Source organism: Salvelinus namaycush, chromosome 24, assembly GCF_016432855.1.
Source record: "Salvelinus namaycush isolate Seneca chromosome 24, SaNama_1.0, whole genome shotgun sequence".
NCBI lineage: Eukaryota > Metazoa > Chordata > Actinopteri > Salmoniformes > Salmonidae > Salvelinus > Salvelinus namaycush.
In genome coordinates, this window is record NC_052330.1 from 13,385,065 (window position 1) to 13,412,544 (window position 27,480).

General features: G+C 41.8%; 1 protein-coding gene across 1 annotated transcript in view; it reads left to right on the forward strand.

Moving 5' to 3' along the window:
• The first annotated feature begins 2,099 nt into the window (after positions 1-2,099).
• Positions 2,100-27,480, forward strand: part of LOC120019552 (scavenger receptor class A member 5-like) — a 46,402-nt gene continuing 21,021 nt past the window's right edge. Inside the window, exons 1-4 of the mRNA XM_038962852.1 lie at positions 2,100-2,211; positions 4,580-4,711; positions 19,762-20,436; positions 27,161-27,241. Coding sequence (XP_038818780.1) covers positions 2,100-2,211; positions 4,580-4,711; positions 19,762-20,436; positions 27,161-27,241 — 1,000 coding nt within the window. The remainder of the gene's footprint in view (positions 2,212-4,579; positions 4,712-19,761; positions 20,437-27,160; positions 27,242-27,480) is intronic.

A 27,480-nucleotide genomic window follows, 5' to 3' on the forward strand; every position in this document is an offset into this window, starting at 1 on the left:
ATGTATGCAGGTTTTCAGTGCGTCTAGTCTATTCAGACCTACCTGGCTGGCAGAGAGAAGGCAAATATTACAATGGCATAGTCATAGCCCACAGTGTGGCTTTTTGTCACAAAGATGGATAGAGAGCTCTGTCTTCTCCCTTTGCCTATAGGGACTATCTTTTTCATGATACATAATGACCTCATGGAGATTGGACATGCTCAAGGGTTTGTTCCTGTATTTGAGGAGACATAACAAGGCTCACTCATTGCCAGGTAGAGCAATACCATGGAGGAGTTGTACTGTAGCTTCCGATCGCAAAGGAAGTATACCATGGTGGGAACCTATCAGTGCCCTGCCTCTGGGGGAAAACACACAGAGATGTGAATGAAGGCAGGATGGAAGGGATGTACATTCTCATAGTCCTGCATGGGGTGACCATGATCAGTGATGGTGTTAGCATACTGTACAGGTTTCCTAGCAGCCTGGTTTGGTAATGGCTGTCTGCCCCCTATCCAAAAATGTCAACTGACACTCCCTCCGCGTAATGAAAAAGGCCAGATTGAACTCTTTTTAATGACTTTGTTCAACAGTCCCACATCCGTCTCTGTATTCACTATCTATTCTCTATTACGGAGTTATTAATGACCTACTCCCCACCCACTAAAGTCCAAATGGCACAGTTTTCTCAGCCATAGCATACCGTACATGTACATGCACCTTTCTCCTAAATCTAGTGGATTATTATAATATTTTATATTATAATTCTGGTTCTGGTTTATTTCCAGCTGCTTCTTGTTCATAGGGGGAGGAGTCCATAGGTCTGCCTCTGCTGTGGCCCAGGAATGTGGGGGAGCTTCTCTCTCTCACAGCTGTTCAGATGGGAATGTTTGCTCTCTCTCTCTCTCTCTCTCTCTCTCTCTCTCTCTCTCTCTCTCTCTCTCTCTCTCTCTCTCTCTCTCTCTCTCTCTCTCTCTCTCTCTCTCTCTCTCTCTCTCTCTCTCTCTCTCTCTCTCTCTCTCTCTCTCTCTCTCTCTCTCTCTCTCTCTCTCTCTCTCTCTCTCTCTCTCTCTCTCTCTCTCTCTCTCTCTCTCTCTCTCTCTCTCTCTCTCTCTCTCTGACTACAGTCTGATTTATGGCACTAGATGGCAGCACAGGAGGCTTTGAACCCTCTACATTCTTGCCATTGATTATTATAATTCAACCCATGCCACTTGCTTTATGTTTTAGATTCTCTGCTGTTTGCTTTAGAGACAAAAGTTATGACCTAGGTTTTGTATTCCATGCTAAAAAGATAAGGTAATAGATTGGTAAGGATACTTGTAATAATATGTAGTAGTCTGAGAGACAGAGGTACAGTGCTCGACCGACGGCCCTACATCCACACCTCAACTTCAACTTAATAACGAACGCTTTGACACTGACAGCCAGCCACATTAGTGGTCTGGTGATGATTTAAAACTTGAGATTTGTAATTGACACTCAGCCATGGCGTATAAGAGACAGATCACTCAGATCAATGTTAGAAACAAGAGTGGGGAGAAATAGAGCTTGATAGAATGTAATAAGTCAGCTTTGTCCTGCCAGAAGTTTTACTGGAACATTTCATCTATTCATGCAATCTGGAGTGCCTTCATTGCAAGTATTTTTTCTCTCCCCTAAAGCAAAGACAGTGACTTCATCCAAGTAGTTCATAATCAGAACAACAGGCAAAGGGGGGGAGGGGCATGGCAGTGGCACACTAAATCTAAAATAGGCCAGTAGAATAGAGCGGTGGTCTGGTCTCTTTAGTGCTCCTGAGCTGCTATGGACTGCCAGACCATTACAGCCTGATTGTAATAGCTGTTATTACACTGGAAGGTAGTGTGGTTAGTCTGGTGTCTGCTATTGTATGCCAAAGACAAGCATTTCTGAAGGAGATACATCATCTTGTCCAGGGGGGTTAGAATCAGCATGTCAAGATGATGAATCTCACGTGCTTTACATTACATTTCGGCTGTAATTCTCTGTTCCATGAATGATTATGAAAGTACATGCATACAGAGAGCTTTTTATTGTTCTCTTGCATATTGCTTTGGTTGCATGGAAATCATCTGTTTTGTCCACCCTACAGTTCCTGAATGGAGAATAAGGCCATGTACCTGAGTACATACGAAGAGAGGGAGAACGGATCCTTCTATGAGGAGGGCTACGATGGCAGGAACCTATCAAAGCTGAACCTGTGTGAAGACGGTAAAGAAGCAGTTTCCCTTATGTCCCGTATAAATCCTTGCCCCTTGACCTTTCACACATGGGCCCACCATGTATAATCACAGCATATTAGAATCCTCTTTGAATTCTGCCATTGATGTAAGAATTAATTGAGTGCCTCCATATGCGATGTGCTCGTATTTCAGCTCATGAAGGGATGCAAGCAGAGTTCCTTTGACCCAACTTAGTCATTACCTTTTTAGAGGATATGCTTGTAACTGCGAAGATAAATATGGGAAATCTGACTCCTGTCCCTCAACCCTCCTGGGGACTGAAGAGTTCACTCACCCAGCGAGCGGTGAAAAAACACTAAGTGCTGATAGTCTGTTGTGTGTTAATGTGTGAGGGTTTCGGGCATGGACAGTTGTAGCGGAGAAAATCGACTTTAGTGTTCTCAAGTTATGACCTCCGGCATGCCACGCTGGTGGGAAAGGCTTAACGAGTCTTACCAGTGAAATGGTTAAAATTCTGTTGGCCTCTTCTTGCCCAAGTCAACTAGTTTGTCCCTAAACTTGCCAAGCATACTCACTGTAAACACTGAAGGATATTGTTGCCATCACACCCCCTTTTAAAAAAGTGAGGCTGTACATGCAGCCACATACTGCCAATTTAACTTGTGGTCTTTGGTGTTGTGTCTAAACGTATTACAATTTCTGTCTTCATTTTGCAGGATTTTTTTTAGAAGTCGAAGCTGTTCTGCTCCACTTCCTCTATAAATATTCAGTCTCACTGCCTGATGTCAGCTTGTGTTTAGACTTTATTGACCCCTATGAATGTCTAAGATAAGTAAATATTGTAATGCACAGTATATATGGTAAATACTCGGGGTGTATGGTAGGATATATGATACACATGATGCCATGAAGAAAACACTTAAAAGCACCAATGTTTTTCTGTGGAACATTTTTATTTACGTGTTTCTGTTCCACAGAAAAACTAGTGTGATTTAGTTAGCAGGCAAATTTTACTGAAAAATGTCAAACGAGTCACCCTTTACATGACCAGCATACATACCTTCTAAAATGGAAATGTATTTTAAGTCTTGCACTTTTATGTTTTCACACTAACATTCAAAAAGGCACATTTCAACAAACAAATGCTTATTATTTGTATCATTGAGGTCCACGTTTGCATGGCTCAAATATGCAAAGGCCTCTAAATTTCTATACATTCCACATATTTGACTCGCTTAAACAGCAGTATATTTTATTTTGCCTTAAGAAAAGGTACTTTATCATGGAGCTCAGCCTAGTGGGATGTGATGTGAAGTGGCTCTTCTGCAAGGTTTTTGTTCACACAGAATCCCAGCAGCCACAGCATGTGTGCAGCACAGATCCACTGCCTGTCTCCACTGACATGACATCACCAGTCTTAGTACAATTGAAACCGGGCTGCAGAGCAGGCACAAGACTGTTTATGGAAAATAGGCTGAGGGCCTTGTCTTCTACAGCAGGCTCCTCTGTGACTTCAGAGCTATATGTTCCACAGAGAGGAAGAGAAAGACCAAAGGCACATAGAAGAACCATGTTTCAGCCTGTTTCTAAAAACAAGTCATTTTTTGTCTTGTGGCTGGGATGAGTTGCCAGGAGAACATAAAATCAAAGTGTGTAATACTTTCCCCTTGGTCTCTCTCAGGGTTTATGTCGCCTTGAAATAAGACAATGTGCTTCATGTCCTAATAGCATAATACACTCTGGAATTGATACCAAATTCCTATTAGACTGAAATCTTCTTAGCATGACTAATGATGTCTTCTGTCACCATTTTTTGGGCCTATTTGACCAGCACTGAATGTTCTCTTGCTTGCTCAGTAATCCTTGCTTGCTCACACACGACGCACACACTTCCAACTGGAATTTCACGATGACAGTTTTATCAAAATGAATTCTACAAGTGTTTAATGAATGTATATATTGCTCTGTATCTGTGTGGCAGCCCTGTGATGTATGGTGGTGCAACAGGGGCCAATAGGCCAAATGCCAGACTTGCAGACTTTGTTTTGACTCTCATGCTCACTACAATATCAGCCCAGTGGAGAATCAAGGCCTCCAACTCGCTACGTCAGTACTAATAGAGCAATAACACAATCATTTGGGGGGATTTATTTGCACTCATAAAGTTGTCCTATGGAATGAGAGATGCTCATATTGTATCTGACAGCAACAATGCAATAAGTCATTCAGTCTACGGTCAGGCATGCATTTTCATGTAGGACATTTTTATTACCTCATGACATGTTATCCTAATTTCATCCAACTTCTTTTATCCTCTACCCCTCACTTCAGACCTCACCTAAGAGCCTTTATATCCATCTTTGTCGTCCATTTATAAAGAGATTTTTCTTTTTTAGCCGGCTCTGCCAAGAGGAGAAGAAAGACAGACAATTGCTGCAGCCACCTGAACTCTCTGTCTGCCATCAAGTATGCTATCGTGTCTCTATACATCCTGGTACTTCTGTGTATCCTTGGTCTCTGTTTAGCAGGTAAGTCAAATCACTTGAGTTACAAAGCATGTTGTTGCTAAACTGGCTCTTTGTGAGTTTAAATTAACAACCACATCGACCCTATCTGGGTAGTTAAAATAAGATAAAAGACTATATTGGACACTGTCAATGTTACTCTAGTACCTAAGAGGTGAATGGTGGATGTTACAATAATATCCTTGACATTTTTCCTTGTGGGATCAAATGTGATTGAAATCAATGATGTACACTGTCTGAAACGGGTATTCTGGTTGACTTGTGTTCAGATGTGTTCAGTTCTCAAGTTCTTCGAGTGAAATTCCAAATTGTTAGTCCATCTGACTTCACTTGAGAACTCTGGGCTTCAGCCGTTTGCAACCAATGACATCAGTGATCCCACAAGATTAAGAATGAATTGGTAAATGTATGGGTACTGCGACATTAAAACAGTTAGTCTGTCTGAGGTAATACATAAGGATTGTGCTTTGCAATTGTACCCCACTTTAAATTTAAGTAACTGTCTCATTCAGTATATGGAATAATGTAATTTGACACAGGCCTTTCCAACTCCTTCCATCAGGACCATAATAACTGAAGTTCTATAGGTTGAAACAGGCAACGTTTCCATGCCCTGAATAATTCAGGCTGTTTTGGAGGCAAAGGAGGGTCTGTCCCAGTACTAGATGGGTGTACCTAATAAACTGGCCACTGGGTGTATATTTATTGGTTATGCAAATCCTATAAATTAAAAGGGCCAATGTTGGTGCAATCAATTATCTTAATTTGTCAGATCAAATTAAATTTCAACAAAATAATGTTGCAGGAATGCTAATCTTATCTTTTTCTAACAACGGAAACAATTTCAGAACAATCTGAGATGGTGGGTGTCATGGCTTGATGAAACGATACGGAACGACTCTCCTGTCAAGCCGTGCCCAGAGCCTCTCCCCTCCTCCAGGCCTGAGTCTATGTGTGTCTGTGGAAGGATGTCTATAACGTGACTTGTCAGGGTTAGAACCAATACCCTGGTGACCTGTAATGCTGATATATCAGACGTGGGCAACACCTTGGCGCTTTATTTAGACAAGAGCAGCAGGACTAACAGAAAGGGGCTTGAACAGGGGAGTGATGTGAAGTCACTGTTTTGACAGGTCTTTCAAAACTAATGACCACTCTGGTGGGATGAATGCAAAACTGTGGAAAGTTTGAAGTTGGATTTATGTTAATGTGTTTTGTTTACACCGATTTTGAATTGTACCGTTGTTTCCATAGATATATTCACATTAGATGTGACCCCACTCTCCGAGGGTGTCTCAGGAAGAGTGGGATTTGCAAAAAACACATTTCCAATTCCAACATGCGAATGAATTACACGCTTGTACATGTGTGAAATAGGACTAACATAAGCATCATTCTTGTTTTAGCTTTTTTGATTGATTTGGAAAAATCCAAAGCATCTGAAAAGAATGAGGCTCTTGGTAGCCATGGCTGACAAATGAATAATATTTCACTGGTAGATACTAGGTCTGTAGCCCAGTGAAACCTTGCAGTGTTTCCCTGTAAATCACACCTCTGCATTATTAGTAAAGGGGGAAAGTTCCCGGACACAGACGTAAGCGTTTGGGTTGGTGAACAGCGGGTATCTGGATGGATAAACTCTGTGTAATATCTATGTAATTTGAAGCAGGCCTTTCCAACTCCTTCCATCAGGACCATAATAACTGCAGTTCTATAGGTTGATACAGGCAAAGGCATTATTGGGACCGACATGCAATACCAGTGACATCATTTGAAAAGGAGCCTGAAAATTGTATGAGACAAACACTGTCATGGAGGTATTTAGTAATTAGTGGTTTAAATTTAAGCTAATTTAAAAAGTAATCAAACAGAGCTTTCAGATAGTCCCTATAAAATGACATGTGGATCATTAGAGGCTGAATGAGATTAACATAACATGAGGACCGCTGTGGAGGGGGAAATTACATAGGGACCATGCCAAGCTTCCAGTGTGAACACGAACCAACACCCAGTGCACTTTTTAATCCACATTTGCTTTCATTCATATAAATACTTTGCGTTCATATGTGAATATTTATGAGGTCTCCCTATATGACCTGGGCTTCAATCTCCTAGCCAGCACAAATATGCAGACCTGACATCTGAACCTTTAATCTATACTTTTAGATAGATACTGTAAGAGAGAGAGGTCATATCACTCGATATTTCAGATGTACTCGTTGACCCATGCTGAGAGATTACATCTCTGTAAGGTCGGAGAAGGCGCGGCATGAATACAGAACTGAACACAGTGGACTGTATCAGAGGATGCTCACACGCTTTCCATAAACAACCTCTGTTGCTATACCTCTGGCCACTGCACACTGACTCAGAATGGCTGTCACAGCTGTTAAACAGTTGAACAACTTACATACAGTACAATCAAAGAAATCTGCTACTTAGTAGGATTAGTATAACAACACATTACTCTGACAATCACAGTAACTATCACCCTCCTCCTCAGGAATTGAGATGGAATGGAAGTGCCAAGGACAGTAAGGAGGGACATATGGAGAGAATAGAGAATTGGGATACTGTATAAGTCTAAAATCTCAGAGTTCAGCTTAGCAGAGCAGTGAAGTAAAACTGAAGCACTCCATGTTCTGCGGCTACTTGACCTTAGCACATGATGATGTTGAGAGTATATGAGAAGTGAGTGACCATGCTAGTATTTAGGTTCCAGTGGGGACCTCCCTGATTAAGTCTGGCTCTCTCAGCTGCCTGAAAGTGTTCCAGTGAGTTTAACAACCTTTAGGCTCCTTACTGTCTCTCATAGTTTTGATCCTCCATGTTTATGAGTAAAAGTAATGGACTTGTTCGACCAGTGTTTTTAGATGGGAAGGAACCGGTGCAGTCAAGAGGAAAAAGGCTGCAAAAAAATAAATGAAATGTCAACCCAAAAACTGTATGTAGGATAAATTTGAAGGAGGATGTCACAGAGAGTTCATGCTTTTCTACTGTCAACAGCTGAGCGTGAAGAGAGGCAGCTTCCTATTCCAGGTACATAACTAATGTGTCATGTTAGAGTTGTTCTATTTCAATAGCTAAACAAATTGCAGCTGCTTTAAAAAATGTTTTTAACTTGGCTACATTAGTCTGTATAAATGGCCCCTATGAATCATAATCAAGTGCCTAGTTAAGCTTCAGGCATTGGGAGCTATTACCCCCTTATAGTGGGTTCATGTTTCAAAGCGTGAAAACACCAGGATTTGCTGGTAACAACTGCTCCCCAAACCTTTTCCTGCATAGTCCTGTTCCAAATGCCTACAGGTCATCTGGACAGTGTCTCTACATATGAAATAAACCAGATCGACCTGTTCAGATCATCTATTGTTTTGAAGGCCGACTAGTTGCCTATTCCTTGATACGGTCATAACCCACAGGCGTCAGTTCAATGTGTACTTTTGATTTACATTTGGTTGAGTTTTCAACTAATGTGAATTTAACGTTACCTAGTTTCTTTCTGACAAGACATATGTTATGTTCTCGTATTTGGCCAAACTACGTCGGTATTTTACCTCCTGTTTTGGGCTCGGTGTGAAAATGTCTGTATATTTCTTACACACTTAATTCAATTAAATAATAACTTTTTTACTTACCTCATTTAGCCAGCAAATCCCTAGTTTGAGAGCAACAGACTTTTTTGAAGCTGTAGGACAACATTTTCCATAGGCCTGTCTGGCATACATTTGAAATATAAGAGATTTAAAAGAGCGTTGTTGGGCGTGTTTCAATGTTGTCCAAGCCCAGTTCCATGAACTAAACCTCATCCATCTGTGTAAATAGTTCAACAGAGAAGCACTGCTGAGAGAGAACATTCAACAGGAAAACCTTTCTGCTCTGTCATGAGTCATGACGGCCTCACCGTCACTTCTCCCCAGATGGTTATTAGTTGGAACGATGGTGACTTGATTTAGTTCTACAGGCTCAGCACCAGGTTAACATGCTCTGAGGCTACTTTATAAGGAATGCAGTCAGACCTGAGATGATATTGGTTTTTATGTCTAAGCAGTTCCGAGAGATCAAGATCAAGGCATCACTGTCCATGTTTTTATAGTCTTGGTAAAAAACATATTGGTCTGTTCACTGATACCAGTGTCTAGTTATTTGCTTTTCTCAATCAGAGTTTTGCTATATTTAGGGATCCCTATTCTTGGACCTTCCTCCCTGCTAGGCTGTCTGGATAGAGACTTACATCCTTCTGTTGAGAGGAAATGACCTTTTATAGATACAGGCATCTACAGTATTTTACTGTAGACATACAGTACTTAGGCTATTGCTAATCATTGGCGTCCACAAACAATGTTTAGAAATACCCTCCAACCCCTGTGTATTAATACATGTTATGTGGCATGATTCTCTACCACAGGAACCATTTCCTGCATGCCTCTGTTTACCCTATACATTTGAGTAATGTTTTCCATTTGAATGTACTGTATGTAACCAGTCAATTTTGTGCACATTTTTACTTATGGCTTTTTTTCCGAAGTGGATCGTTGGAAAAGTTGAGGGCTGCTGATTTTCCTGACAAGTTGCTGGTTAGCATAAATTACCAGAATACTGTAGGTTTCTGCTATGAAAAATCAGACCTCCGATTTTGTTTTCCAATTAACTTGGTTTTTTTCCTGACATGTCATTCCTTAGATGTTTTGCTTTTTGGGGTGGACCTCGACTCTGCATGCATGGTCAATTGAGCCGCTCCTCATAGCTCAAAGAGAACATCAATAGTACTACAACACCCAACTCTATGGTGCAAAATCTTTCTAGGGTTTAATTTTTCATTCGATTTTGAAGTCATATGATTGGTAAGACCCGTGCGCTATTGAACTTCTCCTGCCTTGTCGAAGTCAATTTGGACCAATGAAACCATCTTCCTTGTCTGCGGTATGATGTTTCCAGGATATGATCTGGACTGGGCGCTGGGGCTTTCTTGGCCCAGTTTGTGTAAAGCAGTAAAGCTTAGTCCCAAACCTCTCTGCTTACTCTCAACCACACTGCTGGCCAACTTAACCACAAACTGACAGATTAAAGGAAGGTCTGTGGTCTGATGCCAACCTTGTGGCGTTTTCATTATCTGTGACCAACTAGAAAGGCACTACTCAGCCAAATTATTAGAAGTATAGGACTTGGGCGAGGCAGGAGACAATCAAATCCAGTCTGAGTTTTTGGGAAAATAATGAGAAGTTGAGCTTAGCATAACCACAAACAAGTTTTTTACGATGTCTGAAGTTATTTATGACCATATTTACATATTTCATATAACATGATACAAGATTTAAAAAAGCATGAATCTATAACACATGTCATGCCCAGTTCATCCATAGAATAACTTTCTTCTCATACCTGAAAGAGAACATCAATAGAACTGCCACACCCAACTCTGAAAAACGACTGGGTTTCCGTGCACATTTGCAAGTTATTTCTTATTTTTATGTGTTTACGCTTGATATTAGTGAGAAGTGAACTTTTATATGGGCTTCATAAGCATTCCGAAGAAGACAAAGATTTCCCGCAAACACGTGTAGCTTGGCAACAGAGTTAAAGCCCTGGCTGGAACCCTCTCTAGTTTCCAAGTGCCCCTTTTTGCCCCAGTTTCCGTCCATTCTTCTTTGGAAAAGCCCCTCTAATGAACTTCTGAGCTGACGTTCAGGCTCCTTTGTGCCGAACTCATTACAGACATGGATGAACCCTTGGGTTCCCGCTGGATAAGTCCTGCTCCCTATAGGCTTACTAGGAAGTCATGAATGCTAAAAAGATGCCCATTCAGACAGAGAGCTAAACAGCGTGTCAATTAACATTGTAGCCATAATTGGTCTGGCCCGTTGCTGGACTGTGCACTTTGCAGTTCATCACTGTTATAATGAGTTGTCTCCATGTGCTGAGTTCATTCCACGCAGAGAGCTTTGTCAGCTGTTCTATTAAAAATAGTCAGGGGTTAGTGACGAAAGGGCCGATAAGCTCTGACCCCATATCTGGGCTGGATGTTAATAATATACTTTCATTAAAAAGTTATGTTGGGAATTGTTGATTTGAGTCTTAGTTTTTCGTTGGCTGTCGGTGGTCCCTGCTAACCGACCGGGACAAAACCCCTTCATGTCAAGAGGTTAATAGGATATAAACTATTCCACTTTCAAGGACCTCAAGTAGTTCACAACAGACACGTTTTAGAAAAATTAACATCGGAAAACCGAAACTTTTCACAAATGACTACAGTGATTCTAGAAGTCTGCAGGAGAGGACTATAAATGTATATCACACTCAAATGTCGCAGCAGGGTACAAAATTAAACCTCTAAATGTTTCTATGTTTTACAAAGAGGTAATTAAGCACAAAAGATTCCGAGGCTCATGCTGGGCTGTGTTTGTGTCTTGGCCGCCATAGGGTTTCCAGCCTCAGTGATTATACTGCTGGGAAAACACACAATGCATGATGGCTGCCATCAGGGGTTTGCATAGTTGTTACTCTCAAACAGTGTATGGGGAGTTGATTAGATGGCAAAGACAAATTAAACAAACGATTGGAGAGCAAAAACCCAAGGGATTGTTTGTCTCATGTCCAAGCCCCAGGTTATAGATAGTAAAGTTACATGAACTTGATATCTTGTTTGTGTTGACTCTACAGTAAACCTCTGAGATCAACATCATTACCTTCTATTGTGGCTGTAAAAGTTGTTTTGTGGCATTCTTATAAAAATAGTGTTTAGTCTAGGGAAACAATAGTTCGAAGAGGGAAATTTCATCTGTCTCATTACTTGGTTTACTAGTGGTTCAAAGTTGTTTGCCTCAATGCTTCTTCAAGGTACAGTATCTCATAAAACTGTAGTGTTGGCAAACCTACAGGCAATGACGTAGATAATGCCCTCCCTCCCTGAACGTCAGAAGTAGTAATGGATAGATGCAGAGATAAGCTCAGATGAATTGAGAGAGAATACTCTAATTTAAGTTTCCTTAGGCACAAGACATTTTCAATTTCCATAGTGAAAGCCCTCGGGAGAGAGCGAGAACAGGTGCTTTCTACCTCAGGGGCTTCAGGGAAAAGCTCCCCCTGTGGTCCCAGAATGCATCACTTCAACCAGCCAACCCCCCTTTCAGCAGGACTTGGCTTTGATCCTTCTCACACCAGAGAAAGTGAATCAGAATCAAACAAAAGCCTGGGTTCTATATTTCAGCAGCTAGGTTTCAGATAGCTGGTGGAAATTCCATTCCACACATCCCGAGCTAGCTACAGCCTGCTGGTCAGGTCTGACCTTCTCATTGTCCAGCAGATAGTCCCTTCATAGCCACTCCTGGATCACATGGTCCAGATAGAGTTGGTAACTCCCTGTCTGGGACACTGACTGATCTATGTAATCCACAGCAATTTAGCGCACATACCGTCCAAACGACCCTACACTCCTCAATTACGCATTCAATCCCATAAGCTTATGGGTAAGAAAGGTTGTTCCGGGAACAGGACTAAGTCAGGCCTTTGTCTTGTCCAGACAGTATGAATAATGGCTTTTCACTGATGTGAAACAAAACAGATTTAACCTCCCATAATTGTATTATTCCACCTGGAAAATGTCAAGGTCTCTCTATAGTTCCCAAACGGCTCTAGTTGCTCGGACAATTCAGTAGTGTGCACAGATTCGATTTCTCCCTTCATAGCAGATGTCCACTGGAGTACCTGACTCTCTGTTTGGGGTATTACATTCGGAGGTTGCCATCACAACATGGAACTACTTGATGTGTATCCACCACAAACAGAACTCACACCGTGGGGATAGATGGCATACTGGAAGCACAGGCAGCTGTTTTTGGTCTGCTCACTCATCCTCCCCCACAAACAGCTCAAATGCACATCAATTTGGCTGGTGGACATAACAAATAGCTAGTAGACAGTATCAGAGTCAACAATCAAGTGACACGCTGGCTTTTAGCATAGTTGGTGAAGGCCAATGTAAACCAAGCATGGGCCATGTTTTTAGACTCTGAAGAGCACTTGGGCACACAGAGGAACTTTTATCATTGATTAAAGCTCCAGGGTGGGGAAGGGTTTAATGGCATCGAAAACTGCGATTAGAGAATGTTTATTATTAGATATTAAAGTTGGACGACAGAAGGATTTTTGTCCTGGGAGAGGTTTCTAATTTCAACAGGAACGCTTAGTCAAAGGTCAATATGATAACGGTTGACCTAAAAAGGATCTCTCCAGTTGTAATAACAGCACTGAGAGTCGGGAAGCAAGTGCAGGTGAAACATTTAATAAAACAACACAACCAGTAACGAGCCAATTACATAAGGCTACACGCCGGTACACAAGAACAATACCAACTGGTGAGAAAACATAAGGGTGTGACATATAAAGGGGAGGAAATGATGAAGGTGATGAAGTCCAGGTGTGAATCATAATGATTAACAGGTGTGCATAATGATGAATCCCAGGACGGGTGGTTAGTATTCTGGCGACGTCGTACGCCGGAGGGAAGGAGCAGGAGAAGATGTGACACCAGTGGGATATTAATCTTGACTCAGGCGTCCAATATCGCTGTTTGTTGGGGCAAGACAGTCCAAAATGAATTACGCCTGTATACATTTCCATGGCCACCTCAGAAATGTCAGCAGGCCCTTTGAATAACCTTATTGAAAACCCTGAGAGGCCTAAACAGCCAGCTTAGCATCTATGGCTACAGGGTCAGGTCCGTACATGCACTGTGCAGTATACAGAGTCAATCCGATGAGACTCTTTTTCCTGACCTCCCCACCACTTTTACTGCAGCCTGAGTACAAGTTAATGCTCTGTTTAATGTGCGCGTGACACCGAGAGCAGAACACAAACTGAAATGTGTTCCAGATGACAGTCATGTCACAGCTTACACACTCTGATGTGCTAAAAAAAAAGAGTGACTTGGCACCCTGTGACAGCACTCAGTGCTGCTCTCTGCTCTCAGCGCCGAGAGGAGCACTCAGCAACACTGACGAGGCCCTGACACGCATTCCCAGAACGAAATGACGCCACTGACTCACTGCTTTCAAAATTGTCTCTCGGAGGAATGCGGCTCTAATAGTCGTCTCCGTGCATCTTCTTGACAGTGGCACTGTGAAGTGGACGCAGATGGAGCCAGCCCAGCGAGCCACCCTGTAAATGTCATGTCAGTTTGTGCGTCCCATGGCTCACATTAAGTTGTTCAACTGTAAGAGCCTGGTTGTATCTGTATGTTTTCTCTCAAAGCCCTTTAACAATCTGAGATCCCTTTGATTTGAGAGTGGGCTGCTTCTTGGCCAGTCTGTGACACTGTGGATGAAAGAGCCGAGCTGGTCTGAGCAGGATCTAGGATGGACGTCTCTCTGGCCTCCTCTCCCAGAGACAATGGTCCTATTGTGGGGTGGGTGGGTATGCTGGCTGAGCCCTAGGGCTGGGTGTGCCACCATGGATCCAGCATGGGAGTGCAGGCCTATGTGATAATGTAGTGGTACAGGTTTCTACTGGGCTCTGGCCTGGTGTCTACTCAAACATTCTGTGACACTGTGTCCTCCTCAGAAAACAAGAGCGCTGTTGTAGGCCTATTGTGTCCCTGCCAAGACATGGCCAGACCAGAGCTCCAGAGCATTGCTGGGTGGACAAGGTTGTTGATTCTCCCCAGAGAGCCCTTTCGTGATGTCTAAAACACCCAGACCTGTGCATGAGATTGTAACTAATCTGCATCGTTGTCTGTCACTGGGAGAGAATACTTTCTCATATGCAATGAGCGATGATGGAGAAAGAATGTATAATGATTTAATCAGGTGCAAGATCATCTGTAAATCAGCTTATTGGTAGCTAGACACTGTCAGAAGTATACTCATATTCCAGTTCTTTCAGTAAATGACTCATATAGGATAAATTATGTTGAACCTCTCTGAATGTGATATATAATTTGTTTTGTTAATGATAGAGCCTATGCAGAACCCAGAACCAGTCAGAGACATAACAGATAAATGTGAGGACAGGGAGCCATAACTGTCATGGCTGATAGATGGGCCTTTAAACTTCCCCAGATTCAGGTTAACCTGCTGTCTGTCTGTCTGGAGCATGAACACTGTCAGCACCTGCCCTGTCCTGCCCTGCACGGTGTCTTTCTCTATCAGGGTGATTCACTTATATGCATGCCTCTAAGCCTTAACCTTTCTTCTGAAGGGCCCTTGACCTTGGGTCAGAGGAGGAGAACAGGGAGTGACAGATAAGACAGAGAAACAGCTGTTGGGGTTGCTTTGATGTGGGTAATTGAATGTTTATTGATAAAGACTACATATGGATGTACAGTGGAACATAGACTCACCGGCCAGCTTATTAGGTACACCGTCCATTTATGAAAATTGTTAACTCCTACAGACATTGAGTCACGTGGCCATGGCTTGCTATATAAAGCAGGCAGACAGGCATCAAGGCATTCAGTTACTGTTCGATTGAACGTTAGACTGGGCAAAACGAGTGACCTAAGCAACTTTGAGTGTGGTATGATCGTGGTGTCAGGCACGCCGGATCCAGGCACTCAAAAACACCTGCCCTCCTGGGCTTTTCACGCATGACAGTGTCTAGGGTTTATCGAAAATGGTGCAACAAACCAAAAAAATCCAGTCAGCGGCAGTCCTGTGGGCGAAAACAGCTTGTTGATGAGAGGTGGAAGGAGAAGGGCAGGAATCGTGCAAGCTAACAAGCGGGCCACAAACAGACAAACAATGACGCAGTACAACTGTGGTGTGCAGAACGACATCTCGAAACGCACACCTCATTGATCCTTGTCACGGTTGGGCTATTGGGTTCCACTTCTATCAGCTAAAAACAAGAAGGAGCTGCTCCAGTGGGCACCGTGGGCACGTGATCACCAACAGTGGTGTAGAATGAGTGGAAAAACATTGCCTGGTCCGACAAATCCCAGTTCCTGTTGTGTTATGCTGATGGCAGAGTCAGATTCTGGTGTAAGCAGCATGAGTCCATTGACCCATCCTTCCTGGTGTCAACGGTACAGGCTGGTGCCATCTCGTCTGCATGGACCAACATCGCTGTGGAACGTTTCAAACTTGTAGAATCCATATGTTTACCTTATATTCACATTGAACTGTAGGCTGTATATTTTGAAGTATTAGATTCATGCTGTAATATGATGGAGATATTTTACCTGGTCATAGGTTAAGGTTCCCTTTAACTTATTCAATTATATATTCTGTGATGGATACCTTCATATATTTGCATCCTTCCTCTAGGCACGTTCAGATAGAGATGAGAAAAACCTCCTTGACTGCATTACTACTTGTACACTGAGTATACCAAACATTAGGAACACCTTTTGCTCTCAGAACAGCTTCAGTTTGTTGGGGCATGGACTCTACAAGGTGTCGAAAGTGTTCCACAGGGATGATGGCCCATGTTGACTCTAATGCTTCCACAGTTGTGTCAAGTTGGCTGGATGTCCTTTGGGTGGTGGCCAATTCTTGATACACACGGGAAACTGTTGAGTGTGAAAACCCCAGCAATGTTGCAGTTCTTGGCACAAACCAGTGCACCTACTACCATACCCCATTCAAAGGCACTTAAATCCTTTGTCTTGCCCACTCACCCTCTGACGGCACACACACACAATCCATGTCTCAATCGTCTCAAGACTTAAAAATCCTCTTTTAACCTGTCTCCACCCATTCATCTAAATCGATTGAAGTGGATTTAACAAGTCACATCAATAAGGAATCATAGCTTTTATCTGGATTCACCTGATCAGTTTATGTTATGGAAAGAGCAGGTGTTCTTAATGTTTTGTATACTCAGTGTATTTTGTAATGGTTGTCATGCATGTCAGTATGTGGTACACACTGAAAAAGATGCCACTATGAATGAACATCACACGTCCTCAGGGTATTTCTTATAAAAGGCTGATTGACAGAGACAGTAGAGGAATGCATTGCAAATTATAGTATTGGCAGTTTAATGGTTCGATGAGATTTACTTAATCCATGAGAAGATTCCAGCTGCAGGAATGTAAGCAGTTGTCCAGTGGCACAAAACTCAACATCACACTACCAGTCGGTACTCAACCCTGCACCTGTACATAGTCATTGAACACTGGTCACTATAATAATGTTTACATACTGTTTACCCACTTCATATGTATATACTGTTTTCTAGTCAAGGCTCATCCTATATAACTACTGCTGAACACACCTTTTCTATTCATATACTGTCCATAATGTCTATACACAACATCATATACTGTATATATATATATTTATATTCCGGACTCTGACATTGCTCATTCTAATATTTCTATATTTCTTATTTTCTTAACATTTTTGGGGATTTGAGTGTATTGTTAGGTATTACTGCACTGTTGGAGCTAGGAACATAAGCGTTTTGCTACACCCGCAATAACATCTGCTAAATATGTGTACGCGACAAATAAAATGTGATTTGATTTGATAACACAATGAAGCAATGTATCACTCGTCCTTGTGAACACGATTTTGTAGGATATAGCTTAACTTGTCTAACTTGAACGTCTAACTTGAACTTTAGATAAGTGTGTCATGATCTTGATGTATTATTGATAGAGTGCGGTCTAACATTAACTGGTACACTCTGTAAATTGGATGTTTGACATATTTTAACTCTTAAAATACCGAATATCAACTTTTGATTTTCACCAGAACACCCAAGGCTAAAAAGAGAGACATGAGCCACATCAGACAGTACTGTTAGAATATTGTGACATAACATGTTTAGAGTTTCAGGCACTGTTGTAATCTATCCCCTCAACTAAGGCCCATTCAGGGAGAGATTCAGTGATCCTCTGAGAGCTAGATGGAGAGACTAGTTGGCCAAGCCGCTCAGTTTGAGGCTGCTCTCGCTCTGTTCGAGAACAAATGAGTCACAGCGGGCTGTGGCGATCGCCTTCCTCACACTTGGTATGTGTAGTCCATTAGGCCGGTTCCAGACCAGCTCTGGGTGTGGTGCCCCAAACCTCATCAGCCCCAACCTCAGCCCCCTTTGGTCATTTGAGCCTCTGAGTGCACACAAGCGCTATGAGCCTAGCAAACTGCCACTATTCCTTTTCAAAAACCTGTATATTGTTTGGACTTTTCTCAGAGACAGGAATGAAGACCATGCTTAAAGCAGATTGTCCATGGATAGTTAGCAATGCAAGTACCCCCTTCCCCCTCTACTAACCCTCCTCAGGAGTTGAAGCTGTAGTCGCCCCAGACTCATGGTTCTCCAGGGACTAGTCAACTTTATCTGTCTAATCATAGTGGTTATGGTATTGTTAGTTCCAGGTCATTTGGTTATAGAACCCATTTATATTGATGTTATTATTTTACAAGAGGATGTCAGTTCTTATTGACAATAGCACACTTCCACGAGGTCAAAAGTCCCCTGCATGCTGAACTCCTGGGACAGGTACAGAACATGTATGAGGCTACTATTTTTTTGAAGAGGCTTGTTAAGAGGCAAAACAGTGGATAATCAGGGACCTGGGTGTGGGGATGTGAAATCCAAAAACAGGAAAAGGAGAGGCGCGTGGCCTGTATGTTTCAGACTCCTGTTTTTTTTTAAACTAGTTTGAGAGTAAACAGCTGCCCAGCACCTGGTCCTAGAGATGGTCTTGCACAGTATGATCCTGTAAAACTCCATGATGCACCAGAACAGTGAGGACTCTGGGAATAACATGTCCGCCACCACACTCTCACAGGGGATGTTTTACACATTGACTCCCCATATCTTTTACAGATTCCGCAGTTCTCATGGTAGGTAGTCTAGTGGAGGATTGGGGTTGTTGACCTCACCTGCTGGCTGTTTCCATGAGCAGTCCAGTTTACTGGTCGCCACACCCCTGTTTGCAATTTTGTTTGTCTCTGGTGCGCAGGTAAATGTTGCATGGGCGATGTTGAAATGTATACATCAGATCTCCTCCAGAGCATTGTTTGAAACTTAATTGGGCTCCCAGATTCTTGGAAACTGAAATACATGAATAGGAGCAAAGAGTCTTTGTGCATTTTGGAGCATTTCAAGGAATGTGTCTGTTTTCTTGTGTGAGTTCTTGCAACTGGCCTTCAGTAGAGCAGGTCACGCCAAGAGCCTCAATGTGTTACCAGAGACGTCGGTGTCACCAAGGATGAGTGATTGAATGCTAAATGAGTGCAGACCTTCACCAGCTCTATATTCACCCGAGTCTAGTTCAGGAACCCACATCTCTCTCCTCTTAATTTATCCTGCTGGGAAACAAATCCATCTGTTTTGGTTTTGTGGTTTTTGCCACGTTAGAACCGAAGTCAGGGAATTCCTGATGAATAACAATTAGGCTTATCTTCGTGTGGAAATAACATACTGTACGATAGACTGTCATTTTGGAAATGTGCACAACATAAAATGAGAAGGAATATAAAGTCCCTATTTTGCAGCCATGTAGGCAACATGTCCCTCATATTGAAATAATTAATTTAGTTATTTTTCTCTCATTGAGCAACATTACATTACATTGAAAGTATAACAGAGGATGTTGTCATTGCAGAGCTGAGAGGATTTGGTTTCAACATACTGTATCTATCTGGCTGATTGCATTGTTACCAAGAAACTTCCCTCCAACAGAACCTAAACTTTAAAGGCCCAATGCAGCTGTTTTATATCAATGTCAAATCATTTCTGTGTAACAATTAAGATCCTTACTGTAATAGTTTTCCATTAAAATTGTAAAAAATAAGAAACACAATGGCTTTTGTGGGAGGGGGAGGGCACCTGAAAACTGAAAACTAGCTGTAATTGGCAGACAGGTTTGGAACTCTCTTTGTTATTGGTCTGTTAACTTATTTAGGCAAGCCGAAACTCCACCCATTCAAGCCCTGCTGATTAGAAGATCATGTAGATTGTATTTTCAACCAGCAAATGTCAGGAAATAACATTGATCCAATTTTTTCACACTTTTACTCTAGTAAGCATTCTTCATCTTTAGCGTTTTCTATGTAAGCGTTGTAAAATCCCATCTCTCTCCTCTCTCCATGTGTCCTCCTCAGTGTCCAGGTCTCAGATGTCCTCAGAGAAGCAGGAGGCACTGATGGAGAACATGACCCGTATGGAGGACCGCTCCCGGGAGCTCCAGCAGTCCCTGGGCGACATCTCGTCTCAGGCAAACCTCCTGGAGAAAATCTGGAAGCTGGAGAACCTGTTCCAGAACCACAGCGAGTCCTTACAGCAGCTGGGCCGGGCATTTCACGGCCTGGAGAGGGACATCAGGGATCTGCAGGGCCACTCCCAGTCGACAGACAGTGCAGTAGAGCAGCTGGGGGACCGTGTCTCTACCCTGAACCAATCGTCCCAGAGGAACGTGAATGGGTTGAGCAACCAGCTGGCCCAGGCCTCTGTCTCGCTGCACGACCACGACCTACTGCTGAAGAGCGCAGCTGATCAGGTGGACCAGCTCAAGGAGAGGCTTGAGGAGGTGGGCTGGACGGTGGATGCGGTCAACCACACATTCACGAGTGACATCAGCATCCATCACCTGAAGATCCAGGACCTGCAGGTGCAGATCAGCAACGTGAGCCAGGACACACGGTACATGAGGGAGACACAGGTGCAAATGGAGGAGACACTGAAGAACGAGGTGGAGATCCTCAGCACCATCACAGAGGACCTGAGGCTCAAGGACTGGGAGCACTCAAATATCCTCAAGAACATCACCTTCCTAGAAGGTAATAACGGCCCCAACACTAATCACTGGCTAGAAGTTCATGTCATGATTATCCCCCTAGAGTCGATTGACACACCGGTGCATCAATCTAAGTTACATAACACAAAAATCCCCAGCAAAATCGGTGAGTTTAAGCTTGAGATACAGTATGTGTTACTGTATATATCGCACTTCCACAGTGAAAGGGTGGCAGAGCTAGAGCAGTGTTTGTCAGACCACGACACATCCCGAAAATCCTTCTTCTCACATAAACGTCAGTAGCATCCGAACGGTTTGACCTACAAACTATTATGACCACCCTTTGGAAAGGGGAAGATGTCAAAAACACGATGGTGTTCTCCGCTTTGCTCTACGACCCCCACAGTACCAGTTTTTAAAAAACGAATGGAAGTACATTTTACATTACATTTTAGTCATTTAGCAGACGCTCTTATCCAGAGCGACTTACAGTAGAGTGCATACATTTTATAACATTTTTACATTTCACATACTGAGACAAGGATATCCCTACCAGCCAAACCCTCCCTAACCCGGACGACGCTATGCCAATTGTGCGTCGCCCCACGGACCTCCCGGTTGCGGCCGGCTGCGACAGAGCCTGGGCGCGAACCCAGCCCAGCCTGGGCGCGAACCCAGAGACTCTGGTGGCAGCTAGCACTGCGATGCAGTGCCCTAGACCACTGCGCCACCCGGGAAGTATTATGGCAGTTTTGTACCTACCCCAAAAAAGGGGTTAAATCTGTATCTCCTAGATTTAGGACAGACACTTCCAAATCTTGTTTTTATGATACATTTTTTGACTGTCCTTTTTGCCGTTTATGAATTTGCTATTCAATGGCCGAATTCTATATTTTATCAAAAGAAAACATGAAAAATTAAAAATGTATTCCTAAAGGCGTCCTAAAATTCAGAATCAAATAGCTAAATTATCCATAGTATGACCATTTTAAAACAATTCCTTATGTCATCTTAGCACCACCTCCATGTTGAAAGGAGTTGAGTGATGTTAATCTTTGCATAATAAGAATGTAAACCAGTATCTGATGTATGCTGTTTGTAGGTGGGACAGTGGTTTATCTAGGCTGGAAACAATTGTGGGTTACATTTAGAAGCCTCCAAAACCAAGGAACTCAGCCCTGTCATTAGTTCCCCCTCACATCACATTTGTTTGTCATTAAGTGTGGGTTTAGCCAGGAAAGCTGCACCTCGCCATGGTACTTGGTGTTTCTGGCCTGATGCCTCCTCTCCCTCCCTCCATCCCAATGCCTTTTGCTTATGTTTCATGCCTACCTTCCAATTTGGCAGCGGTGGACAAATGAGAAGGGAAAAAAACATATTGCAAAAACACACATTTTTGCAAAGTTGAGAGGTGGATTAAGAAACTGTGATGTGTCGGTCTGAGGAGAGCGTGAGCATGGAAACATTTATAATCATCACACAGCCACTTGATTAACAGTATTGGCCTCAGGAGTGACCTGTTTGCTGTTTTAGTGAAGTGTCTTCAGGCTGGGAGGAGCAGTGTGTCTATTGATTTAATTCTCATGGAAATGTGATTTTCATTATATAACATTGATCTAGCGCTGTTTTCATTATTCACAAATGGTGAAACAAAATAAGGAAAATGTTCTTTTAGATAATTTGATAAATGGACATCCTGGTGTAAAACAATATCAGTCACCTAAAATAGCCTAAACTTTTTTTTAAAGCAGTCTAATGTTTTCAAATAATCTCTCTATCAGCTTGATATTAAACGTGTCAAAACTGATTGCATTGCAGCCATTTTCCCTTGACATGCAATTAGCCCATTACTAACATATGGATTCTGCTCAGCCAAATCAGATTTGCTGATCCATTATATTTTAATAAACATTCTCAATTTAATTAATAGAAGACTCTAAATAAGAAGTGATGAGTGATACCGTTGATCCTACTAAAACAAACCAGTCACCACTCAATTCAATTCAGTGTTTTCTCCTTCAGCCACCCAGGATGATATGACTTCCAAGTCAACCTGACTTCTTACTAGTCACTATTTCACTCCGATAGATGAATATTTTCCCAGTAAAGTTTCAGGCCAGGCCAGGGGATGTTGAGTGGCTCAAAGCATGGCCAGGACAGTATCTTAGGATATACAGATGTAGGATCTTAGTTTGATCACCCTGTTGCAGGAGAAATTTCCTGCAATGCAAGAAATATAAAACTTGTAGTGTATTTGAGGTTTAAAAAGTCTTCTGACATTTTTTAATTTCCACTTTATTTTTAATTTATTTATTTTATTTAACCTTTATTTAACCAGGAAGGGCTCATTGAGATTTAAAATCTCTTTTTCAAGAGCGTCCTGGCCAAGATAGGCAGCACCAAGTCATTACAAAAAATTACAGACAGACAACATGAAAAACTACAAGTAATCTAGTAAAAACCATTCATGAATTCACAAGAGTATAACAATATCAAAAACAGCAAATTAAAAACATTGACAGGTCAGGGAATCAGCCTCAAAATCCTTCATCGGAGATTTAAAAACACCAATCGGGACAAGTTCTTCCAGTTTAAAATTATTTTGTAAGGTGTTCCAAGACGATGGCGCAGAGTACATAAAAGACCTTTTACCAAATTCAGTTCGGACATTTGGAACAGTTAGCAGGATAAAGTCCAGTGAACGAAGAGAGTACCCACCACATTTCTGAACAATAAAAATGCCCAAATAAAAAGGTAGTAAACCCAAAATGGCTTTGTAAATAAAAGTATACCAGTGACTGAGCCTACGAGTGACTAGAGAAGGCCAGCCAACCCTGGTATACAAAGTGCAGTGGTGCGTAAGGGTTTTGCAGTTTAAAATAAATCTCAAAGTGCCATGGTAAAGAGTGTCAATTGATCTCAAACACTGAGCGGAAGCATTCATATATAAAATATCCCCATAGTCTAGTAAAGGCATAAATGTAGCTGATACTAGCCTCCTTCTGGCTTCAAAAGAAAAACAGGCCTTATTCCTAAAATAAAATCCCAATTTAAGCTTCAATTTTTTTGTAAGTTGTTGAATATGCAATTTAAAAGAGAGGCCGTCATCAATTAGAATTCCAAGATATTTATATGAGGTTACAACCTCAATCTCCTTGCCCTGACAGGTAGTAACAGGTGAAAGGTTCAGAGGTCTATTTCTTGCATTAGAAAACACCATTAGTTTAGTTTTGTCAGTATTGAGGATAAGCTTCAATTGACACAAGGTATGTTGAACAGTATAAAAAGCAGTTTGCAAGTTCTGGAAAGCTTTTGTAAGAGATGAGGCACAACAGTAAATAACAGTATCATCAGCATAAAAATGAAGTTGTGCATTTTGGACATTTTTGTCTAAATCATTTATATAAATAGTGAATAAGAGAGGACCAAGTACAGAGCCCTGGGGCACACCATTCAGGACAGACAATTTAACAGACATAAGCCCATCAAATTGAGTGCACTGAGTTCTATCAGACAGATAGTTAGCAAACCATGCAACTGCATGCTCCGAAAGACCTACACTCAACAATCTCTGCCTTAGTATAGCATGATCAACTGTATCAAAAGCCTTAGAGAGATCAATAAAAAGTGAGACACAGTGCTGTTTTTTTGTCAAGGGCTTCAGTGATATCATTTAAAACCTTCATGGCTGCTGTAATTGTGCTATGCTTCTTCCTGAAGCCCGATTGGTACATTGATAAAATAGAGTTAGTAAATAAAAACTCTTTTAGCTGTTCACTTACAAGGGTTTCAAGTATTTTCACCAGGGGTGACAGCTTTGAGATTGGCCTATAATTATTTAAAAAAGAGTTGGATCTCCCCCTTTTAAAAGTGGTAGGACAAATGCTGATTTCCAGATCTTTGGAATTTCATTACATTCCAGGGTTAGATTGAACAGATATGTAAGTGGTTCAGCTATGAAATCAGCTGCCAGATTTAAAAAGCAGGGATCCAAAAGATCAGGACCTGCAGGCTTTCTTTGATCTAAGGATTTCAGGGCTTTATCTACCACCTGCACTGAGAATGGCAGAAAGCTAAAAGTTTGACCAGCTCTCACTGGTTCATCCACACAGGGTTGTACAGAGACAGAGGACACTGAATCAAACAGCCTACCAGATGATACAAAGTGCTCATTGAAACAATTCAGCATTTCAGTTTTGTCATATATAGCAACAGAGTCCTTCAAAACACATGACGGTAATTCATTAACATTACTGTTACCAGACATAGACTTAATAGCATTCCAAAACTTTCTAGGGTCATTCAGGTTATCAGTGGTAACAGACATAAAATATTCAGACTTGGCCTTCCTGAGAAGAAAAGAACACTTGTTTCTTAACTGCCTAAAAATAAGCCAATCAGCATCAGAACAAGATTTCCTTGCTTTAGCCCAGGCTAGATTACGGTCGTGAATAATACAAGACAGCTCAGAAGAAAACCATGGATTATCCCGCCCTTTAACCCTGAACCTGCAGAATGGTGCATGTTTGTTTACTATTTGGAAAAAACCATCATGAAAGAATATCCAGGCAGTTTCCACATCAGGGATAAGCTCAATCTTGCTCCAGTCAAAATAAAACAAATCATGAAAGAAAGCCTGCTCATTAAAACACTTCAAATTTCTCTTACGAATAAAACGTGGATTTGTCTTTGGAACCTTAGTATTTCTAACAGCAACAACAGCACAATGGTCACTTAAATCATTACAAAAAACACCAACCGCAGAATATTTATGTGGAACATTTGTCAATATCAAATCAATCAGGGTAGATTTATCAGGGCATTTAAGATTTGGGCGAGTGGGTGAATTAATCAACTGGGTAAGATTCATAGAATTACAAAACATTTTTAAATCATCAGACACCGGCTTTAACCAACACCAGTTGAGATCACCAATCAAGATCATTTCACTGTAAAGAAGTTTAGACATAAGGTGCGTCAAAGAATAAAATGCATCACCAAGAGCAGAGGGGGGTCTATAACAGCCAATCACAGTTATAGAGAGGCCCTTTGAAACCTCAATATTCAAAGCAAGAAATTCCAACTGTTTACAAATTGTTTCAGACTTTGCCACACTTACATGGAATTTAGATTTTACATATATAGCCACACCCCCACCTTTCTTAACCCGATCTGTGCGATAAACATTGTAACCACTTATACAAATATCCTTATCAAAAATAGACTTGCTGAGCCAGGTTTCAGAAAACACAATTACATCAGCATCAGTTGATTTAGCCCAAATCCTAACCCCATCAATTTTTGACAACAGGCTGCGTACATTTAAATGAAAAATACCAAAACCAGATCTCGTTTTAAAATCAGAGGGGGTTTGGAGACATTGCATATCAGGGCCAGGGTTAGGTTGCACGTTACCTGGTATCAACAACAGAAGAATAACTAGGCACCTCTGTTTAATAACCTTGCACGGCTTCTCTTTTTTAAGAGACCTACTGCAAGCGAATTCTACAAGTGAGTTTCCAGACAATACAAAACAGTCATTTAAAACCATTAGACTTTGGTAGTGACACAAATTCGTACTGTTCACATCATGCCACAAATGCATCGGCACTTGGACGAGTGGACCGAGTGAAAAAGAGCGAGTTCCTGCAGACAAAATGTCTAATGGACGCGAGAGTACATTGTCAGATGTACTCACCCTGCGACAATGTTCGTTTTCTCCAGAGTTCAGTAAAGTCAGTGCACAAAGCAATACCACGTAAATTGTCATTTTCTCTGACCAAAAAACAAGAGGCCAACGAAGGTAAGTGGAGAGAGGGACAGCGTGTATGTGAGTCAATGTGAGTGTTTGCGCGTGTGAGTAGATTGGGTGTTGAGGGCGATAGAGAGAACGGGTTGAGCTGCCACTGACAGCCAGGCGAAGAGCAAAAAGGAGCAGCTTGGACAAGACACTCCGCGGACGAAGGAGGAACTCAGGCCAGCCAGAGATAGGGTTACTTTGGTAAACTTCAAGTAATGAAGTTCCGAGTTGAGGAGGACCCGTGATCTTTACACCAGCAAAAATAAAATAGTTTGCACTACGCAACAACGAAGTTACGCAACCATAAATAAATAGATTATTAGTGGGTTAAAATGTACTAGTCACAAACAAACGACTTGACATGCTGCCATCTTGGATTGTGATGGAATGATGTGGTTATCAATTTAAAACATCAGACTTGATTTTCTCTAATGGAAAATATGTCAACCCCTACAAAAATGTCAGTTCATTATAATCCACAACATTTCCTGTTGCTGCAGGATTATCTTCCTGCTGTAGCAAAATGTCTCAAATTAAGATCCTACATCTGTAAGGATCAGATCACACCATTATGTGAAAGGCTACTTTGGAACATGTCAGTTGGACAAAACAAGACAAATGTCTAACTATTCCATTGTGGTTCCATTGTGGTGTACCTTGTGTAACATGTGCTTTCCATCAAGGCCAAGCTAATTCTACAAACAAGTCTGAAGTCAGTCAACTGGTTCCAAGTACAACAAACCATTGAACGATGTCCCTTATCCATGTTTCAGACTCAGATTTTTCCTTAAGCTCCTCTGCTTTAGTCAGAGGGTGTGGTGAAACAAGAATGACATACCAAAAGGAAACCAGTGACTTATGGGATTACACAACTTCAATAATCATATTGTCTTCATATTACAGTATATTAATCAGTTTATATTATCTTGGGATCAACTTAATGCTTTAATTACGTTGTTTTCAACAGGGCCTCCAGGACCAAAGGGTGAGAAGGGCGATGTTGGGCCAATTGGGTCCCCTGGTGTGGCAGGCCTCACAGGGATGAGAGGTTCGTACACTGTACGGTACTCTCATTTGTCCTATTCTAGCTTTCAACATACATTACTTTCTTCAACCATTTTTGAAACACATTTTTTCTAAAAGGATCTTTCTGTAATTGGCCCTGGTCACAATTGTGAATTATGTAAACACTCATAGACCCTCAAAGACTTATTTCCAAGAAGAATGCTGAAAGCAAGCCTCCCTTTAGGAACATGGAACATTTGTTATAGCCACCCAAAACACTCC